Raw genomic sequence first — 23,080 nt, forward strand, 5'->3', positions numbered from 1 at the left:
CCTTTCCAATAAGCTAGAGTAGATCTCTTTGACAAGATACTAACTTTCTTTAACTTATTCTCACTCATCTTACAATAAAATGTTCAAAATATTATTTTGGAATTGTTGGCCAAATGTGTGTTTGCAGGTGTGAGTACTGTATTTGTTTGTGTGTGTGTGTGTGTGTGTGTGTGTGTGTGTGTGTGTGTGTGTGTTTTGGTGTTGTAGGACAAGTGATTACAGCTAGATCCACGCTGTCAGTAAACCTGCTGTGACCCAGAGGAACCACGTCAGACAAACATTTTCACCAAAAACCTGCTGAGTGTATTTATGCATGTTAGAATGGGTGTGCAACTCCCTTGCTATAGTGTTATCTAATATGAGTGACTGAGAATAATCTGACCTGCTATTGCTTTCTCTGTCTACACATACAAAATGTCTGAGACCACTAGTGAAAATGCTTGAATTTTGCATTACACATTATAAATTGTGAAAAGTTCAACTGATTACTGTACATGACTTTATTTGATTGAGCACTGTTTCCGCACTGTATTGATCGCACATGTCTTTAAATATTGTTTTTATGTCACTCATATTAATTTGATTTATGCAATTTTAATTTCTTTTCAATTAATTAATTCTTTATTTGTTTTTAAACATTTTATTGTATTGCTTTTTAATTTTATGAAGCTTTTATGATTTTTTTAAAGTAAAATTTCCTTGCCTATGTTTCAATGACAGTACCACAAACTACAGTACATAAACTCTACAAGTTTGTGTTTAAGCCGATGGTCATCTTATCCAGCATGATTTGAGAATGTTCCAAGATCATGTGCTTTAATGGAAGCATCTGACCTTTTGTACAAAAGAGTCCACATGGTCAGACACAAATTTGGTTATCTGATTAGTGACCTAGATGTTCTGAACTCTAAATTATGATTCTTGACTTCATTTTATTTTATTAAAATTTAAAACTGTGTATTTGTTTCCAGGTTTTATTTTTAAAAAAAAAGATTTTCAGTGTGGTATCAGACTTTTGGACCCCACTGTATCATGCCGCAATCACAATACGCACACATAAACACACATGAGCACTAAGTCTGGTTAAGCCTCTATTCTTCCCTCTCAAAATCAGGTCAGTGTGCATTAATGAACAAAGGTATTTTCAGTGTTCATACTTGCACATCCACATGTTTCTCAGATACTGTGGCTGCTTCAAATGCTATTGTTTTGTATGTGTTTGAATGTGAATACTTAAGGTGTCTTGAAAAGGGTTATTTGTGTGTGTTTCTAGGTCATATATCCTATAAGTGTGTTAAATCAGCCCATAGGCTATCTGTGTTGCTCCCCCTCTCTGTAGTTTCATTGGACTAAATTTAAAATCAATCATCATTAAAAGCACAATACGCCAGACATCTCTTGACAACTGATACGCACACGTGCACAAAGGAAAATGGAAACAGAAGCAGGATTAAGACTTTGAAGCTTTGTGAAACTCCAGATGTTTAAAATCAGAATCAGTGAGCTAGTCTTGAAGAGACAGTAAAGACTGGGTGAGCGAGTGAGTGTGTTGTGTGTGTGTGTGTGTTCCAAGATGCCGCTGGTTTAACTTCTTGACCCTGACTCTGGAGCTTAAAGAGTAATATCTCTATCCTCCTCTCCTTAGGTCTAGCTGTTTTTCTTTTCAAAGAGAAACACACACACACACTGCTTTAAAGTTTCCAAAGCCCACAAAAATGTTAAAAGGCCTGCAGGGCAGAGCTGTACTGGAGGTTAACAGTGCTAGTATGAAAGGCAAGGTTTAGTGGGAGACAATGTTTAACTATAACAGACCATCTAAATGCTTCAACATGTGCGGAGATCTGGAGGACAACTGTTTACAGTTTACTTTAACGCTTTAAGTTCAGTCACCTCATTAACTGTATTTATAATGCAGCTCTAACTATCAATACCACAAACACAGTTTTATCATAAAATTATTAGATTAAATGTTTTTAAAAGTTTAGTCTGTTTTCGTTTTATCTGACCTCACTCTGATTCTTTAAAAATGGGGTTGTTTTTTGCTTCTACGTCTTTAAGATCACTATGTAGACGGCCTCTTCGGATGTGAAATGATCAACTATGCTTTGTTGAGCACTAGGTTTGTTATCGGCTCCAATGTAGTTTTATTTATACAATAACTGCACCATTCTTCATAACAAAATTTCTTCAAAGCGTGTATTGTATTGTGACAGGTTCACATTGAAATGTTAAGGTCGACTGAAATTGAAAAAGAAAAAAAAAACATTCTATAGTTTCTATTGTAACTGAGATTTAAATGCCAAAATAGAGACAAAAAGAGAAAACCTGCCAGAAGTCCAGCACAAAAATGACATTACTCTGCATCTTAAATGCTGAGAAGAAAGTTGCATTGTGTTTTTTTTTTTTTTTTTGGGGGGGGGTGGGGGTTGCTGTTCCTCAGCAGAATGTAGTATAAATCAACATGCTTACACATGCTAGAAGCGCCACCGCCAGATGACTATCCTCACATATCCTTTTCTAGCCTCTATTATTCTTTTGCGAGTGCCTGTACATACCTTCCTTGCAGTCGTGTTTGTTCTCATGAAGAATAAAGCCGTTGCGGCACTGGCACACATAGCTGCCAACAGTGTTAATACACTCATGCTGGCATCCACCATTATCCTTTGAACATTCATCTTTATCTGTAACAAAAAGTGAAGAGAGCAATGAATTGTTAGCTTATCTGAAACAGAAGGAAAATATGAGATCTAACCAAATCCTTTGATTGAGACATTTCGAAATCTGGTTATGAGATGTAACAATGTGCTATTCACTGTAATGATAAATTCTGACATCTGGAGTGTGATTTTGTTATTTATTTTTCTGTTAAGAGCAATTACAGTGAGTGATTGAGGTCACATGCCTTTATCAGTTCATTAGCCAAAAGAGAAGGCAGAAAATCTTGAAAAGAACAGTGAGAAAAGACAAAAGATTCATAGGTCAATTTTTTATCTATGATATTTCACTATTAAAACCTGCATCTTCTTCTGTAACCAGCCACAATCCATTAAACCACATGGTAAATAAACTGAAACAGAGCTATACAAATTTAAATAAAGCCATTTTTCTAGCACACCTTCATTTTATGTAAATTAGGCTCAATATAGATGCATTTATTATAGATGTACAATTATCTGATTTGCATAATTCATGCAGTAAATTGGGCACAAAAACAACACTCTTGCAAATAAACTAAGAAATCACTGGGCACAACTGCCCCCTTTTCCCCTTTTAAAACAAAGAAGGCAGGAGAAAATCATACTGTATGTTGTTGGGGAAGGGCTAAGTGATTAAGAAAAAGTGATAGAATATTTAGTCTGTGTGCTTGATAAGTGTAAATTAAATGTGTCACGTAATGGCTGAAAGTTCAGAAATAGTTAATGATTCCTTATGTTGTTTTTTTCCCATTGCGCATCTCTACGCCCCCAGTGTCCCATGAGTCAGAAGCCTCATGAAAGCTGTTATTTCCGTGGAAGTCTCAGGTTTAGCTAATTATCACACTTCAACCACAGCTCAAAACCACCAGCATATTTATCATACAAACCCACTGAATGACAGATGGAGAAAGCTAAAGAGACCCAAGTCTTTGTGGGTTACCACACATTTTTCATAATTAATGCTGTCTTTAACCATTTCCCACTGTTAGTGTGCAGATGATAGAGTGAATAGCACCCTATTTTCCTAAAACAATTTTTTTTTAAAAATCCTTGATAATGAAATATCACAGCTCAGTAGATAAGAGGAATTAAGTGTGCCTCTTAAAAATGAACCCTACTCCAAAAAAAAAAAAAAAAAAAAACTTTTTAAAAGACCAGTGTATCAAAATCTTGCTTTCTTTACTGTGCATATAGAAGAAATGAATCAGCTCTTTCACTGTTTCCAGTTCAGCGCTCTCATTCGGCTCAGTACACACTCATACAGATTAGGAGTGTGTGGGAGAGCTCTGGGGACCTCCCTAAGTCTGCCGGCAGTGGGCCAGCAAAAATCCAACCTCAGGGACTTCCAGACAATGAGAGTGACGCTATTATAACTCATTGAGAGTTGAGCTTATTCTTTCTCTCAGCCAGATACAGCATTACTCATTCACCATGTGCGTGTGCTAAATGTTCAGTTGTGCATTTAATTTATGCAGTACAAATACATCCAGGAGATCCAAATATAAACAGATGAATCATATCCTGCTTGTTCTTCAGCTTAAGCACAATAAGTTATGTGATTTTTTCCATCAAAAAAACTAGCCATTAAGGAAAATGTTTGCGTCTTGTGCCTTCGGGTTTAAGGTTATTAGGTTAACTGACATGTCTTTGAAATGTGGGGTTTTAGAGAGGTTGTGTGGTCTTGAGGGCAAAAGCACATTTATATTTAGAAAGTAATATTAATCCTACTATAATTCAAAATAATAAATAACATGTTGTTATCCCCTTGTCAAAGAGATGATCTAGTTTTAATCACAATTATGTTGTTTATCTGGTTCATCTTCTGGAATCAGAAAATCTATTTTTCTTTGTACCTTTGCCAACCAGTTTGAGTCTCATGGGTGTGAGATTAATAAAAACGGATTCACTGCACGGGGGAGGAAGTGTTCACAACTGACGTGCTTGTTTCATGAAATTGACTGGGGTATTAACTTCTGATCTATTTTCAGCAGATATTAAAAACATTTATACACAAACTAATATATCTTTTTCTTTTTCTTGTAGATTCTATAGAGTATTATGACATTATAATACTGTCATATCAATCTTCTACATATGTATTACTTATGTTTAGTTTATTACTAGTTTGTGAGCTCTTTAGACAAAAAACTGAATCATGTGAAGTGTAGGATAAAAATGGTTGCAAATAATATTCAACCATTTGTAAGACTGTCATACAATCTTATTATCATGCAAGTTCAACAAATGAGACATTTGTTGCCACAGAGACAGATCCCAGTTTTCAAGAAGATTAATGGATTCTAAAAGTCACCTCAGATGTGAGGGCAAATCCATTGCAAAAAAAAAATCAATCAGGGGAGAGAAGGCTGTACCTGAAACATGCCTTGACATGACCTGCTGGCCAATCAAATCTGGCACATCATTATCAATGTCCTGGCAGGACAAAAATATAAAGAGGCGCTCTTTGCAGTGAGCGGGCCTGTCTGTGGAAGAAAACGCCCTGATTCACACACATTTAAAGTTTCAGTGCACTTTTCATTTTACAAATTACACAGTCAACTAGTTTACAAACACTTCCAGATGTTATTTACCCCAAAACATCTATATTTTACATTTACAAGTGACAATCACGCATCCAAACAGATTAAAATCATAACTGTGCTTAAATCCAGATTCCAGTGTTTAGATTAATCATTTTGTACAGCCTGAATGTTTCTAACCAAACCCACAGAACTTCTCATGATATAGTCGCGTGAGAAAGAGAGGGGGCATTTCACCTCGGTAAATGTTTGAAAAGCTTTCGAAATTTACATTATGAAATTCATATATACAAGCGAGCTTGGGTGGAGGTGTCAAAACATAGCTAAAGACGTCCAAATCTCCATTTCAAATGAATAGCACTGACACGGTGGTCTTACCGGAGAAGAAATGAGCTTTGAAGCCTTTCTTGGAGACTGTGTTGTCGGATTTGAACTCGATTCGCATGTTGTTGTACTGGGAGGTGATAACCTCAGGAACCTCCGTACCGCAGTATTTCCCATGAAGCTTTGAGTCAGATGACAAACCGCTCCGCACTTCAACATAGTCATACTTGCACACCTGCACAAATAAAATATACAAATACCGGACTGATAAACATCAATCTTTCTGTCTGTCCATTTGTATATCTACCTACACAAACAATAACACACTCTCCCACACCCATACATGCACACACACAGCTGGAGATTCTCACCTCATTTCCCTCTAGTTCAAAGGTTTCAAACTGCATGGATATGCGGTACTGAGTGGGAGCCACCACTTGCCACACACAATTCTTATTGGGAGGGTATTCCTTAGGCCAACCTGGGGTAGTAATTGTGCCATTCAACTTAGTCAGCAAGCCACCACATGCAGCTAAAAGAGAAAAAGAATGAGAACCAGTGTTATTTAAGTATCACCAATGCTATTAAAGTTTTTAATTCATATTTTGAATTCGATTTATTTTTATATTTTCTCTTTTCATTTTAATTTTGGTAAAAAAAAAATGTAAACTTGTGTGTTTTTGTCACTTTATTAGTTTTTGTCTTTATGTGTTTTTATTTTAGTTGGTTATGGTTATTTGGTTATGTGTCTATATAGTGTTTAATAATTCAAACTAAATTTTTAATAACATTTTAGTTTTAGTTATTTTAGTATATCAAAATAAGTAACTATTTTTTTTAAGTATATATTTTATTTTAAGACAGTTAAGACATTTTATTTTAGGTAATGATTGATAAAATCATTGAGAACAAAGCTTTAAAAACACAAAAGTGCAAAATTCTCTGGCAGACTAATAAGAATTAGAATAAACAGACACTATAGCACAGTTTTTATAACACATTATACTTTATTAATTATAGAAATTATGTGGTTTCTGGGCAAAGTGAGTGTCGTCGACTAAGTGCTGTTTGTTCTTGTTGTTTTCCTGTTGACTGTGGATGTTTTCCTAAACCAGTCAGTTTGGCTTGAGTATCCGCTGAGCATGTTTGAGTCAGGCAGACGGATGCACCTGTGTGCAGTGTATTCACACACAAACATTCTCTTACCTTCACAGCTCTTCTTGTCAGGGGCCAGTTCATATCCAGGATCACAGGCACATTTGAAGCTTCCTAGTGTGTTAACACATCTCTGTTCGCAGCCCCCATTATCTGGTTTCAGACACTCGTCTTCCTCTGTTTTAATAACATGGACACAGAGTAACATCAGTTGAACAGACAAGAGCCATCTCTTTAGCATCTGATAGCACTATTTTGTTTACATGTGTGTGTACCTTTGAAGAAGTTTGCAGCAAAGCCTGCTTTATTAACCGTCCCATCAGAGACAAATTTCATCCAGAGGGTGTTAGAGGTGGAACGGATATCTTCAGGTTTGTCATAGCCACAGAATCGACCAATCAGAGGGCTGTTCTCAGTTAGTCCATCTCTAACTTCTAGGTAGTCATATGCACAGCTGTCATGCCTCTCGATCTGCACAAACACAGGCACAATACAGTATGTGTTAATGGCGTTAGCATGTCTATGGCACCGTAGGTGTTAGTGCATAGGAAACAATCCAATAAAAACAGGATCTCAGGCGTCTCTGTGTATATTATATGCCAGGCTCTCAGGTCTGGTACACGTCCTGCTCTTTATAGACTGAATGCATGCAAAAGAAAGTGTGAATATGTGTACAAAGGCAGAGAGTGTGTTTTCATTCCCTCTGAACAATTCGACACCTTTGACCTACTGACACACACAATGGTCTGCATACATACTTACGGTATGACTTGTAACAACATTCTGATGTTTTAAGGTAAATAATCAAACATGCCTTTGTTTTGGCCTCACATACCTGCAGTCTTTCAGGAAATTCAACTTGACAAAGATTTGTGCATTTATATCATAAACATTTAACATAATCCATGTATCATTCGTTCATTCGTTTTTTTTAAAAAAAAGTTTCCAAAAAACGAAAAACGAAAACCATATCTGTCCAGAGTCCTTACTGATTTCCCCTCCACATATTGCTGCCAGACACATAGCAATGAAAGAGAGAGAATTAGACTTTTACTCTGTCAACAGCAATATTTATGCTATTTTCAATGCGTGTTTAAAAACCATATTATTTATTAAAACCATATTGTACTGTTTATGCTGGTTTACACCTATCATAAATCAGAAAATGAAGAAGGAAGATTCTGCAGAAAAGACCAGGTGTTCTGGGTACAATCCACATGCCTACACTTGTATTCTGAGTGTGATTCATTGGGCGTTTTTTTTTTCTAAATTTCTATGGACATCACAATAATTTTATCTTTTGTTATCTTTTGGTCACGATAAATGTCTAGTAAAAATCTTCAGCTTAAATTTTTGTATTTCGTTTAGGGGTACAAAAACGAATAAATAGCTTGAATGTTCGATTTCTACACGTGGGCGGGAATTAAACACCCCTTTCTGCTGATTGGTCAGCCGAAGATCAAACTGTGCCGTCATCAGTTCTTCCCCAGTATCACGCAACAGAATAATAGTCCTCCACTGCTGCAGCTGTACGGATTCATAACGCATTTATTGCAACTACATTTCATTAAACTAATGAAGAGCTTGACACAACTCATCCCGGGGCAGAATCTAGACAAGGCTTTCTTCTGTGTAGACAAGAGGTTCTTAAAGTGATAGGGGGTCCGCAAAATAATTTGCTATAGCCTATATTTCCAGACTGTAAAGTTGCTTTTTTATCATGATACATAGGCCTACTGTGATTTATTCCAAAGTGACTTATATGATGCATTTAACATCAATTACTCTAAATGAAGCCTTTTAAAAGACAAGTATTCGCTGTGGTTCATGTTTGTGGCATGCGCCAGAAAGATGCTTAAGGAGACCGAGACCTAAAGCAGCACATTCTGTTGTCCTCTTTAATTTTCAAAGGCATGACATTTTGTGGTTATTTTGAACGTAAACTTACACAAATAAAAATATACATTTTACCATACATATAAATGACAGAGTATTACATTATTTCCCCTCGATGGGGAAAAATCCAATGAACATCAATCAGCACTCAATATTAATTTAAACTGCATATTTAAAATGCTTTAAATATGACTGCTGCTTATTTCAGAATGAAAGAATGAAAAGACAAGGGAAAAATAGAAAAAAAAGGAAAGAGGAAGGCTAAAGTGAAAACAGAAATTAACTGGAAATAAATTGAGAGAATACAGCCAAAAGAGAGGAGACAACCTCACCTCAAAGACCTGAGAGCTAAGGTCAAGCACACTGTGTAGCTCTGGGACTGTGTTATTCTACACACATTTTTTTTATGTGGGGTGTTGTTATGTGTATTGTTTGGAGACTGAATCTGTCCAGAGTCCTTACTGATTTCCCCTCCACATATTGCTGCCAGACACATAGCAATGAAAGAGAGAGAATTAGACTTTTACTCTGTCAACAGCAATATTTATGCTATTTTCAATGCGTGTTGTACTGCTTATGATGGTTTACACCTATCATAAATCAGAAAATGAAGAAGGAAGATTCTGCAAAAAAGACCAGGTGTTATGGGTACAAACTCTCTCCACATGCCTACACTTGTATTCTGAGTGTGATTCATTGGCTGTTTTTTTTTCTAAATTTCTATGGACATCACGGTAATTTTATCTTTTGTTATCTTTTGGGAACACTAAAAAATGTGTAGTAAAAATCTGATATTGAGACAGCCCTAACACACACACCTTCATAGACTGCTGCGAATCCCTTTCCAACCCAGTTGCTGCTACTGCGGAATTCAATCCACATCCGACTGTCGGTAGAGACCAACACCTCTGGAATTTTATCACCACAGAAGCGACCTGCACAGATACACACACACACACACACACAAACAATAAATAATAGTACACCATAAGCATGCATTGCATTGGTAATACATATTATCACTTAATATATTTCATATTATTCGTGATGAGTCCACCAGCATGTATGTACCCAGCAATGGCGCTTTCCTCCAGTATCCGTCACGAACCTCAATGTAGTCATACCAGCACAGGCTGCTCTTGTAGAGGTCCATAGTGGTGAAGTTTAACACTATCTGAAATGGGCAGCACACATGCAGCTGTCATTTACAACAAACTTCACACATTAGATCAGCGTTTCTTTATCTACAACCTCGTAGTCAAGACAATTACAGGAAGAAATGGATTAAAAAGTGCAGATACAGATAAATGTGGAACAGTTCAGTACAATGAACCTTTGTAAAGTTACACACTTAACAAACAGAAGCGTCTTACCTTCTCCCCAGGTGTGACGGAGATCCTCCATACACAGTGTGTATATGATGGGTATCCATTAGGATATCCTGGAGATGAGAAATTCCCCACTGAGTCCTGCAGTGTTTCACCACATGCTGGATAGAGACCAACACAATAACATAATTAATGAGTTTAATGCAAAATGAAAATCCATTATATATATTAAAAAAAACTTGAATAAGTAACTTTAATTAGATGTTAAGTTAGTAAACTCTTTAAAAGATTTAGTGTATGATTCGTTAGACTGATTCAGACTATTTACTTGTGATTCTTTTGACCAATTCATTAAAAGTACCAACTAAACAGTCACTCGCTCATGAATCGGACTACACTGGATGTGAAATATGTTTGCTTTTTCATGCAGCCGCGAAGACAACACAATAGAAAGATGTTCACAACTCGGCTAAAAATTCTTGTATCGTAGCACTGTATAGTCAGCAGTGGCGAAGCGCCACCGCTAAATAGCAGTGCAGGAAACAGATACACACACACACACAATGAAGTAACAAAGACCTATTGACTGTTCTAATGAGATCTCAGGAGCCAAACAGTGCAGGATAGGAGACCAGATTCTCTGTTCAAGAGAAGCCAAATCATCTGCTAACATTTGCCAAATGTTCCTCCCAATTAGCGATGTAGCGGTTGGCCAAACATTTGTCTTAGAGGCCTCTGTTTTTCATCACAGCTCATTGGGCAGTGATTGCGTATGGAAGTGCTTTTGGGTGTCAATTTTGGAAATATAAAGACGTAGTCAAGTCACACAATAATCCAATGCAGAGTTGTGTAGCAGATAAGCTGTTATCTTTGGCTTGGGAGAAGATAGTCATCCCTATTTCAGAGTAAACTTTGACACAACCTGTATTTAACAGCAGAGACAGGAACTTTGGACTTACAACAGTGGTTTCCAAAACTTACATTTAAAATTATGTCATCATTTATTTTATTATTATTTACATAATTTATCATGTCACCCATGTCAATTAATTTTTCTCTTTTACCCAAACATAAAAGCAGATGTTGGGCATAATGTCCAAGCTGCATTTCCCATACAAAAAAATGTTAATGGTGATTTACACATTCATAACCAAAAATGACCAAAAAAGTAATTTGGGCTACTTTTATAAATCTTTTAGTATCATTTTGCCTTTGTGTCTTTCTTGGATAATTTTTCCTCCTTCTACCTTGAAGGGAAAAAACAGACCTCTTTTGTGTTCACACAAAAAAGGTCTGAAGTCTGGAAATGCTGGGTACACTTTTCCTTTTTGGCAAACTGTCTAATAAAAGTGGGCTTTCAGTCTACAAATTTTGTCACAGACAGTGAATATTGTGGAAGAGAGAGAGCTTTGTCTTTGTATGTGTAGTAGGCCATGTGTCACACATTTACACACACACCCTCACTAGTAGTGCATAAACTCACAATAGTAAAATAACACACTTATATGCCACTCACATGGACACACACACACACATAGGCAGTAGAGCGAGAGGGTCTTATCATGCTCTTTGTCCCTAAAATGTCAGGGTGGCCCTCTTTTCTTTCCTGAGTGAAAAACACATCCATCCATCCATTCACTGACCCACTTGTCCTATGTAGGGTTGCAATTTAGTGTCTCCAATGCACCTACTCCAAATGTCTTGGATTGTGGGAGAAACCGGAACACCCAGGGGAACCCTTGTCAACATGGAAAGAACATGCAAACTACACACAGGAAGGTCTTCTAGCTTAGCTGGGACTTAAACCAGGGATCTGCGGTAATGTGACAGTGCTACCCACTGAGCCACTGTAAGAAGCTCATGTGCATCATAAAACTGAGAAAAACAAATGATCTCATGCAAGTTGACACTATATTGGCTAGAAACAATTATCTGCACATAAAGTGAGGTCATCTTCCTGCAGTTAACACCCTTGGTTTCCTTCATTTAAATTTTCACTCTCTCTCTCATATGCACTCAGACACACTGTAGTCCTACCTGGACATCTGTATAGCTTCTTGGCTTGGGATATATCTCCTTTGCTGAGTCTAGTTCTCTGACCGATAGCAGGCCTGACACCATTCTCATCACGAGAGGGAAGAATTGTGTCCAAAAACATTCCTCTACAGAAGAGAAAGACAAAAAGGAGAACATATATATTTGTATAGAATGTTCTGAATTAAATGAATGGGTGGGAAATTCCTAGTGTGTAACAGAAGTCTCACCTGGAGAAAGTGTTTCTGGCATAATGCATGATGCTGTCAAAATCATATGGCTCACCAAGAGAGTTGACATCCCCTGGTTCCATCTTAATGAAGTTGTACTCCTGACCTAAGTGTGCACATATACACTCTTATTAAAACAGATAGCATTTAGAATTTATTTACTAACAGTTGTGACTCTCGAATCGTCCTGTTCATTCAACAGCACCTCATATATTGTCTGCATGAAGAAATAACTGGGAGTCAAGTCTTTTCTATTCTTGTGATAGCCATGAATAATTCCTGTAACAACTGCACCAATAACTAACTTAAGTACCAAAGCTGGTGATTTCAATAACACAGAAAATTCTTATTATAACTGAGACAAATTTAGTTAAACAAAATAATAAAAAAGTACTTTTAATTGATGGGGGGAAATGAGTGAATATTAAAAATATCTCCAATTTTACCATTTCCATCTTTTCTTAAGTCATTAAAATGTAGGGAAATAATTTTGCTTATTTGGTTATCAATGTAGTTTATTTAAAAAATGTTGTTAAGAATTTTTTGTTAAAATGTTGTATTTATGAACCAAGACTGAGTCCATATTCTGCAGCTGTGTGAATGCAGTCATATTGAACCAGCAGTACCTGGCTGGATGTTGTCCCGAATGATGGTCACATGATCGTCACGGTCAGGTCGTGTGTGCTCGTGCCAAAAGCCAATTACGTGTCCAAGTTCGTGAACGACAATGCCAAACTTGTCACAGTTCTTCCCAATGGATATTGCCTGGGGACCATTGCCACGACGGCCGACATAAGAGCAACACTTGACAACCAATAAATGAAATGTTAAAAGTCAGTAATTACTGAAATGTCAGCATCTTGTTGGCTCACCCCACTCTTGAATAACTCAGATTCTGATTATGTCACAGAAGTGTCAATGTTTGTAATGAGGGGGGTGATGGGAGGTGAGCTGAACTAATGCTTAGTTGTTTGGGGTAACATAGTTTAATGTGGGGTGAACAGCAGATAGTGTGAAATGATGAGAGCTGATTAACGGTAATTAGGGTGACTTGGGGTTAGCTACCAGATTCCTGCTGTGTTGTTTCCTTAACGACAAATAAGCACACAATGTTCATCTCTGACTGAGTGCCACTGCAATGAATCACAGAAGAGACAAAGAGGAAAGAGAAAGAAACAGGTGGGTCCCAAAATAAGTGCCAAAAGACAGTCTAAAGCAGTGGTTTTGCTTAAGAACCCAGATTTTAAATTGGGCATCTAGTGGTTACTTCCACATAAAAATTGTTCATTTTCTTTCCCTTGCTGTCCATGACCCCATGTGTAGGTTTCATGACTCACCAGTTAAGAACGACTTGTCGAAAGTATTGATGCAATATTGTGTGGAAAAGAATTACAATATAGGCATAATAATTGTATCAAAGTTATATTCAAGTTGCTCTGTATTGTGTGCATGTAAGCAGGTGAGAATATTTGGCACATTAAGGTGAATTGTTTCACTAGCTGGTGTTTGTACAAGCCCGCAAATCCGATTATTATTAACAGAAATATTGCCAGCAGCCTCACAAATCTGCTGACTCTAAAGTTTGTGCTCTGGTCAGCTATGTTTCCATATGCAGATCAGTTACTGTATTTGATGTGCAGTTCATTTTGATTCTCTCAATTGTTTTTCTGAATAACAATAGCATGTTGGCACTTACGCTGTATGGAATGAGCTGTCCAATCGAAGAAGAGTTTAGTGTTTGTGCAGTGTGCAGTGGTTGAGGATTTTGTGATTTCAGAGATTTACATTGGCCTAAAGGTCCTGTTTCCAACTGATATTAAGATGCAGTTTTGTGATTTGATTACAAGCTGCCAGTGCTTAAGGTGCAGGGATGTTAGGGCCTTGGTGAAATCCGAACACAATCTTAATACAAGGTGGAAACAGGGCCAAAGTAAAGTCAAACCAGTAAAGTCAGAGTTCAGGGAATCCAGATGGAATCTCAATAGTCCACCATTAAGCATGTCTCAGACACTCATACACACCCACAAACAAAGCAGTAATCTCGATTCCACTCGCTCACTATTTATAACTTGGATTAGAACACCTTAATCCCTCATTTCATAGACATTGATAGTGTGCAGTAGACACATATGAACACAGAGAGATATTCATACAAATAAAAGGAAACACTCAAAATAAAACACATTCACCAATCTAGATCATAAAAGAGAAAATAATATTTAACCAAAACAAAAATGTATCTATTTTCTGTAATGCTGCTTTGGAACCATTTGTATTATAAAATTAATAAATTCAGTTGAGTTAAACTGAAATGAATTGAATACTAGTGACAGATATCCTTATACTTAATGCTTATTTGTGCAAAAGAATAAGACATCAAGCCTGTCAACACTTTCTCATAATACAAACATACACACATGGGCCCAAGCTATGTGCCAAATGCTTAAAAAGCACACAGAGTTGAGTAGAAGGTTAACACTCATTGCTTGTGTTGGTCTGTCAGCAGGTTTATATCTGAATGACGTCTGCTGATTATAACAGATATGACCGCACTGAGATGGATATTATGATGTAATGCCCTCACTACCTCTCTCCCCTCCACTCTAATCTAGCCTTGTCCTTCTGTCAGTGGTCATTCTGCCTATTACTCTGTAATCTGTCTGGATCTGCCTCATTATTTCACCTCACCTTCCATCAGCATCATTCCCACAGAGATATTTAACATCCTCAGTTTCCTTTTCATTGCAGTTTCCATAACATTCATAGATTGATAACACTTCTATTAGTGGTTAAAACCCTTCTTATCAGGTGTTGTGTCATATTAAACAATGTTATATGTGATCAAATAATCAATTAAAAGCCAAGTTTTCAGATACGAACAATCGCCAACAATGTTTATCTAGACTTATGCGATTTCCGTCTTCCCTTCTCCCTCTCTCTCTTCCTTGTTAACACACTGTTAGGATTCCATTCCTAAGAACAATGGGCGGTTTGCTCACCGTGGTAACAGGGAAGGAAGGAAAGCCAGGCCGACTGTAGTCATCTCAGTCGACTCTCGCTCCCTCGCTCTCGCAAACACACACATACCTTTGTTTTAAACACACTCTACAGGATACACTCATAACAATGAGAGCTGAGTATCTGAGTGTGTTCCTTAATGACCACAGCGTTTCATTCAACCTTTCTTACATCCAGTACATGCAAACTACTAATAGAGCCCAGGGGTAAAGAATCTCTAATTTAGATAGTACCCCAGCAAAGTGGAACTGGTAGCCAACCTTGAAGTGTTTCATGCATTTTAAATGAAACATGCAGCGAATAATCATTCACAATAAGATTTATAATATTAGTATGAAAGCAAAGTGGAACTGACTTCAATTCAGTGATTTCATTTTCAAATATCATAAATGTGAACTGATTCATTCTAACTTCTGATCAATAAACCAAATGTAGATAGTGGAGTCAAGAAGAAACTAAGTTAAATTACTTGGGATGTAAACACCAATGCCAACATTAGGCACCATTACTGAGTAGCTTGGTGTCAGAAGCACAAGTGTTGTGATGGATGGCACAGTTTCAGTGTGTGCATTACTATTTTATAATGTTATATAATTATAGAGAACACACAAATACAAACCCGCAGGGTCTGTAGGTGAAGACGATGTAGCTCTCCTCATCAGTTTTCTCGATGAATGTCACACATGTCTGTTTCTCCCAGTGTCTCATTGCTTGCTTTAACATGGCCCTCTGACTTCCTGAAAAACATACAGAAATCATTGTGTAAATCACACCCATTCATAAACTTATATTAAACACAGAGACACTCAGGTCCCCTTACCGGTGAAGTTGCCTCCTATGACGTAAGGGATGACTCCTCCGGGCCAGATCTTCTCAGCTCGGGATGTGGCAGCACGTGGCACTCGAGACTTCACACCTCTGCCGCTGTTTACACTCTTCCCTCCAGCTTTGGAGCTCGACACATCTTTACTGCTGTTCACTGGCCACGACTCTACACCACAGACAGAGCCTTTTTTGAGAGTTTATTCTCTAAATGTTAAACATACATGTGCACAAGCTCTTACTGCAATGAAATTCATCCTGCCAACATATGACAGCATTATTGTTATGATTACAGTGCAATAAAAATCACCAATTATGATATTTATTTATTAGATATTTATAAACACAGGATCTGTATTCCTCAAAATACATGCATGGATGCAAACACCATATAAATCTGCATTCATTAAATAACACAACACCTTCCCAAAATAGTAGAATAAATCTTACATTTGTGCAAATTATAGTGAGTCTTGTTGGGGCATTTCATAATTATTGAGGTTTCATTATAATTAAAATCAGTCATACAAAAGATGCAAATCATTTTACATTTGTTCACATTAAATACATTTGCTGCTAGGACTTTCTAGGAGAAAGATTATAAATAATTGCTCTCAGAGCTGTTAGAAATTGTACTTGTATTGAATTTTTAGTGTAGGTCGAATTTAAGAAAGGGATGGGGTTTGATGCTTTTGGAGAAGTCCTACATACAAATGATTGAGTTATGAGTTATACATTTTTTAGGTCTAAAAAAATACATAAAAAGAAACATACAGCACAGTACACGTGGATGAATCATTCACAATAATATAAATGATTAATTGATCAAGATGAATTGATAAAATAGATAGAGTGAACAATACTAAATTTAATGCTAATTCTAAATGCTGATAGAGGGGTACTTGAGGCTTTGCTAATGGTGCTGTGGGGTAAATAAGAAAAAAAGCTGAGAAACAATCCAGTGTTTTGAACTTACCAAAACCTAACTGTCGTATTCTGTCCAGCAACAGATATAACGAACCTCTCTTCTTACTGGGATTATGCTCTCCTAGACCACCTGATAGAAACAAAACATACAAGGGAGTTATTTTGAGAATGCTGTGAAAGTGATATTTAAATTTTATGAGAACACTGTGTGCGTGTTTTGCTACACTTTGAGTAAACTTTCCTTAAAAGAACAGTTCACCCAAAAATGAAAATTTTACCATTAACTACTCACCATCATGTTGTTCCAAACCCGTAAGATCTTTGTTCATCTTCAGAACACAAATAAAAAATGTTTTGATGAAATCTGAGAGCTCTCTGACCCTGCATAGACAGCAACATAACTGAAATGTTCCCTGACCCAGAAATGTAAAATAAATAAAGTAGTTATTTTTGCTTTCTCTGTGCACAAAAAGATTTCTCGTAGCTTTGTAAAATTGTGGTTGAACCACTAATGTCACATGGACTGTTTTACCGATGTCCTTGCTACATTTCTAGGCCTGGGAATATTTCAGTTATATTGCGGTCTATGCAAGGTCAGAGAGCTCTCATATTTAATCAAAAATATCTTAATTTCTGTTCTGAAGATGAACAAAGGTCTTAGGAGTTTGGAACGAGATGAGGGTGAGAAATTAATGACAGAATTTTAATTTTTGAGTTAACTATTACTTTAAACCAAGTTTAACTGGTGCCATTATAACGTTACACGAACACAGTCAGTGAGCCCAGAAACTTCCATCACCAGCTCTCTGCCATTATCACACCTATTTTATCTGTCCTGACCTCTCCTCATCCCCCAATCACCAGCCTCTTCTCCCTCATTCAACATCTCACCTACTCCTGACTTTCACTCCCAGGGTTCTCACTGAACATCTCTATTCACACATGTCAGTTCCTCTGCTATCTTACTTTTACATTTACTCTGTCTCTCTCTTTCTCTGGAATTTCTCTGATGGGGACAGGAAAGTGAGGAACAAACAATACTCTGAATCCAAGACACAGGAAAAGTCTGAGCTTTGGGATTAATGTGCGCACAAACCCTCTATCTCATGCACATTACACTGGCAGGTATACAAGTGTGTGTCTCCATGACAGCATCCTGATGAATCTGGAAATATCCAAGAAAGACCTATCCTGACTGGTTTAAACACGCATCAGTTCTCCTGCTATTCCTGGTCCTGATGCAGTTTGCCCTTCTGCCCCGGTGGCACATCCTGTAACAACCCCAGTCAGAACGGAAACACAAAGCTGAATCCTTATCGTCTTTTTGGCCTCACTTCCATCTTTGTGCTGCCAAAGACTATCATTAAGGTGATGTTGCTGACAATGGCGCTATCCAGCAAGGTAAAGTTCTCTTAGTTGGCTGCTGTCTGTGAGTAGTCATTACTCATACCAGTGATTGTATCCTGTTTTAGACGCAGAGTTTACCTTAACAATGTGCCACCGGGAAAGTCATACACATGCACATTTTGACTTCGGTCATTTTAGATATCAGCAAGGAAGGATTTTGTTAACAATGTTTATTCTAACTCACAAAGAAACAAACATTTGCATACACACATACGCTTCTGCACTTTTCCCATTGCATAAGAAGTAAAAGACAAAGACCTTGCAATGCAAACACACACACACACACACACACAGTTGTTTGCTGATGGTGCAGTGGAGTTGAGACAGGAGCATTAATCAAGTCTAATCACCTGAAGCTATAAACTCCCAATATCCCCACACATTCTTCAACTTCGGTACGACTTTACTAAGTTTAAATCATCCACAGCCCACAACACAATCATGGACATTCATTCCATCCTTTTGACATCTCAGACTGATCAAGACATTATCTTAAATACAAATCCACAGAGACTACTGTATGTGTGTGTGTTTCTGTGTGTTACCCTGCAGTCGAAACTGAGCAGAGGCCAGTGCTAGACCAGAGCATTTAACGCCTAGAGGAAGGTCTGACTTCAAACATGACATCGGGACAAAAAAAGCACATGGCCAGCTTCAAGGACTGAGTGAAACAGAAGCTCAAACCTTGAACCTTACTGTAGAAAGAGTCATTGTTGTTGTTCTGCACCAGAAACAACCCTCAACCCTCAGCAGCTGCTGACTGCAGCTTTAACCTCGTCTGCTGCACATCTGCTACTGAACTCGGCTGAAAAAACATGTGCATTAAAACCTCAAACTAAACTGAGGACCTTTCATTTTTTAAATCCAGATTATGTGACAGATTTATAATGTCTAAAGTGTGATGTAGGGATCTAGACAGAAAAAAAAATACTAGATCAAATGACTAGAACTAACATTAAACATTTAGCAGACATTTGACTTTTTAGATGCCAAAATATTAAACAAAGCTGACTGTTCAGAAGTAATGCTCCATAATATGTTCATAAAATTCTGTTGAGAATATTTAAAAAGCATATAGATTTAAAGGCGCAGTAGGAGATCTTGGAAAATGCTACATTTGGCTTGATAGCACTGAAAGCGAACATCCCACCCTCCCTGCAAATTGCCTTCCAAAGTCGCGCCTCCTAAAAGCATGAATGCGAAGTTGACAAACAGATCAGACAACCAGAGACAACATTACTGCAATACATCATATGTCAATTACTGTTGAGAAAACTTTATAGTACAGTTAGTAAACGTACTTCAATACCAGGAAGGAAGGTCAGATTGTGGATGTTTGTCTGCCATAATTACTCTATCTGCAAAGCATATGTGAACGCGCTGATGACGTGTCCTCTCTGCGCGAACCGTGTGAGTTATGCAAATGCATATGTTGACAGGCAGGTAGGAAAGTCAATAAAAACACTCAGAGCAAGCGTTTTGATTGGACGAACATTTCTTGGTCCTTTGCTTTCAACAGAACATATAAATATATATAAATACATTTAGACCACTTAACTTCATGATTGCTATAGGGATGTGAAGAGACTTTCAACCAGCATAACAAAAAATGTTTCTAAAGACAACCTATTGCACCTTTAAGTCTCAGTCAGCTGTTAACCCAGTAGCCGTTCAGACGATTTACTGATGAAGTAAGTCTGATTCAAATTGCTAAATCACAAGTGAGTTTGAGTCTGTTTCACAAATCCTAAAAAATACAACTTCATGATAGTCATTTTATTGCAAATCGGCCAATTTTTTATGATTCTCGACAACTGCAGTCTGGATCGCTGTGATATCTAATGTGCCTTACCCGACGTGTGTCCCTGTCTCCCATGTGACTGCTGTGAAAGCTCTATCGTTCCATCGATCTGAAACATTTTCAAGTCCTCTTCATCCAAGGCAATATCTCCCCAAAATACAGCTGGAAAAGAAACAGAGAAGGATATTATTAGAGGACACAAACACACACTCTTTGGCAGAACCATAGATTGATGGTCTATGTGCTGGCAGACACGTCTGAAACTCAGATCAGCATGGCCTGAGCTATTGACTGATGCTAATTTAAGGTTTGCTGCATATGCGATCGATTGACAAGTTAACATGAGAGGAAACATCTTAGGTTTTCAACTTGCCCTTTGCTCTCACACCCTCAAATGCTGATTAAAAATTAATAAGCGGATGTCGGGGAACATGTATATACATCCTGTTGCAATCTTACCAACTCTGTTCACATAATGTCCGCATCGCACTTGTCCCAACATTTCTAACGTTCAGCTACAGTCATGAATCTAATCTAATCTAATCTAATCTAATCCTTAAATTATCCTGTCACCAAGAAGGTCTTAGAGATGGCCATGAAAAAAGGAATAATATTGGGAACTACGTAATTTGTGTGTGAGTAGATTTGGCAGGGAGTTCACTCCTCAACCTTGGTATAAAACAATAGACAATTAAGCTATCTTGATTGTTCCATATTGGAATAAACTCTGCCCTTGTGCATGCATGTGTGTGCAAGTGTGTATATGTGTATTTACACGTAACAGTGAACTGCACCTTTAGGCCACCACTATTGTTTCTAATGCACTGTTTGAGTGTATGTGCACATGTGTATACAAGCATCCTTCCCTCCCATCCATCAACTACTCAAAAAATGTTCAGCTTTAATCCGTGATCGTGATCCATATCACATTCATATAAAGCTGGAGACTCCTCTGGATCACACCCTTCATAGAGGACTGATATTAGCGATGATCTAACCCCACTCCACTTATCAGTGGGACTCTCTGATACAATCTAAATCAAAATGAGCATTAAAAATTTCACTTTCCAATCAAAAAAATATTTTTTTTTAATTAATTTAAAATGTATCATTTTTATATTTAGATTACTTTGTTTCATTTAACATTTCTTTAAAATAATTTACACTAAAAATATGGTAGCAACATTTCAGGTTTTACGGTTTCAACTTAAATTTACATTTAAATACATTTAATACAAATACATTTAAATTTCATTAACTGGTATAATGTTAATATAGCAAACTACTGAAGTACTGAAATATGTTTCTACCTTTGTAATACACTGATAACCACCAAAAGCAGGTGGTGATGAGAAAGTCACATGAAGAACCAAAGCTCATCACAAGCAACTTTTAAATAATAACATATATAGAAGGTGCACAGTGTCATTCACACAAAAACTAAACACCATCATGGTAACACACATGATACTGAAATAATGCAATAAATATTTAATTTAACAACATTAGATGTAACATAAAACCCTAATGTACAAAACGAATAAGAATAAACTATGAGTAAACATGTAATGCAGGGAATTCTGGGAATGTCAATTTATGGTTATTCACTGTAAATTATAAATTATTTTTCCACTTCCAAAAATGGTATACTACCGTAAAATTACATGTAATGTCCAAAACAGTTTTTCATCATATATAGTAGAGGAACTTACTGTTAACCATTTAACAGGTTTTTACTGTAGCATTTTTACAGTCTTTTACAATTAAATCCCTGGTCATTTTTTACAGTGTAGATTATAGTGTATATATATATATATATATATATATATATATATATATATATATATATATATATATACAGTATATTTATATATATATATTTATATATATATATATATATATATATCAATATTATTAGATTTAAATACATTTAAAAAATATGATTTACCGTAAATGTTTCACACATATAAATGCAATCATATTTCATCAAAGAAAATGTGCAAAAATAGCTGGAAATTATACAGTGGTTATAATTATTCAGGAAATTTCAAGAAAAGCATATTTATATTTTAAAGATGCAACTGCAAATTTGAATTTTTACAGTAAACAACTTTGTGGTCTCAAATTGTTTCTTCCACACTACCTAAAAAGGCATGAGATTACATATCAGCGTTAAATATGCAAATCTTGCCCACAGACTGCTATGCATTATTTCCGTTTCTGCTAAATAGTTTTATACTAAATAGCTGACATTAGGTCTCTCTGCAGTTGTCATAACAGCCTTGACAATGAGACAAGACTTTAAAATACAGTATGTGTCCAGATGAACAAGACAAAGTGCTCAGACTTGACCGCAGAGGAAAAGGCTTTGTGTTGAATTTGTATATTGATTTGAGAAGTCTGGGAGTGAAGCCCAGTAATGCCTCAGCAATCATGGATTCACTTAACATCAATGAGTCTTTGACTGCACATCTTAACTTAGCAGCAGTCAATAACTTCTGCCGTGATGATCGATAAACAGAGCAGAGTCTGTACTTAAGAATCGATTATGAACTGGAGGAGGGAAATCGGATGGGCTCTGTCTAACATGTGACCATCACAGTGACATGGGATTGTTAACTGTATGAGGTCTCTTTCATTGAGAAATTAAACTATAGTTTAACAGCTTTACATCTGCTTAGATGGGAACAGAGAGACCTCTGCAGAATGTGTCATCTGGAGGAGAATAAAATGTTTTGGCAAATGTAAAATTATAATCTCAGTTCCAAGATTATTGTAGTGTGGCAGGATGTGTGTTTTAATCTGGGTGCAGATAAAAATGTGTATTAAAATAGGAGATTATCCTGGAGGTCACACTACAGTCACAAATGAGACTCTCCAGGTTATCCTGAAAATATCGAAG

General features: G+C 36.9%; 1 protein-coding gene across 1 annotated transcript in view; it reads right to left on the bottom strand.

Annotated features, from left to right (window-relative positions):
- LOC109046547 (dorsal-ventral patterning tolloid-like protein 1) overlaps window positions 1-23,080 on the bottom strand; it is a 45,194-nt gene that overhangs the window by 3,364 nt on the left and 18,750 nt on the right. The window contains 17 exon segments of the mRNA XM_042716137.1: window positions 2,556-2,681; window positions 5,615-5,795; window positions 5,932-6,092; window positions 6,767-6,892; window positions 6,991-7,186; window positions 8,944-8,967; window positions 8,970-9,094; window positions 9,430-9,546; window positions 9,683-9,785; window positions 9,985-10,100; window positions 11,977-12,101; window positions 12,204-12,309; window positions 12,830-13,007; window positions 15,840-15,958; window positions 16,042-16,212; window positions 17,020-17,100; window positions 20,230-20,340. Of these exon segments, the coding sequence (XP_042572071.1) occupies window positions 2,556-2,681; window positions 5,615-5,795; window positions 5,932-6,092; window positions 6,767-6,892; window positions 6,991-7,186; window positions 8,944-8,967; window positions 8,970-9,094; window positions 9,430-9,546; window positions 9,683-9,785; window positions 9,985-10,100; window positions 11,977-12,101; window positions 12,204-12,309; window positions 12,830-13,007; window positions 15,840-15,958; window positions 16,042-16,212; window positions 17,020-17,100; window positions 20,230-20,340 (2,166 nt within the window).

Source organism: Cyprinus carpio, chromosome B1, assembly GCF_018340385.1.
Source record: "Cyprinus carpio isolate SPL01 chromosome B1, ASM1834038v1, whole genome shotgun sequence".
NCBI lineage: Eukaryota > Metazoa > Chordata > Actinopteri > Cypriniformes > Cyprinidae > Cyprinus > Cyprinus carpio.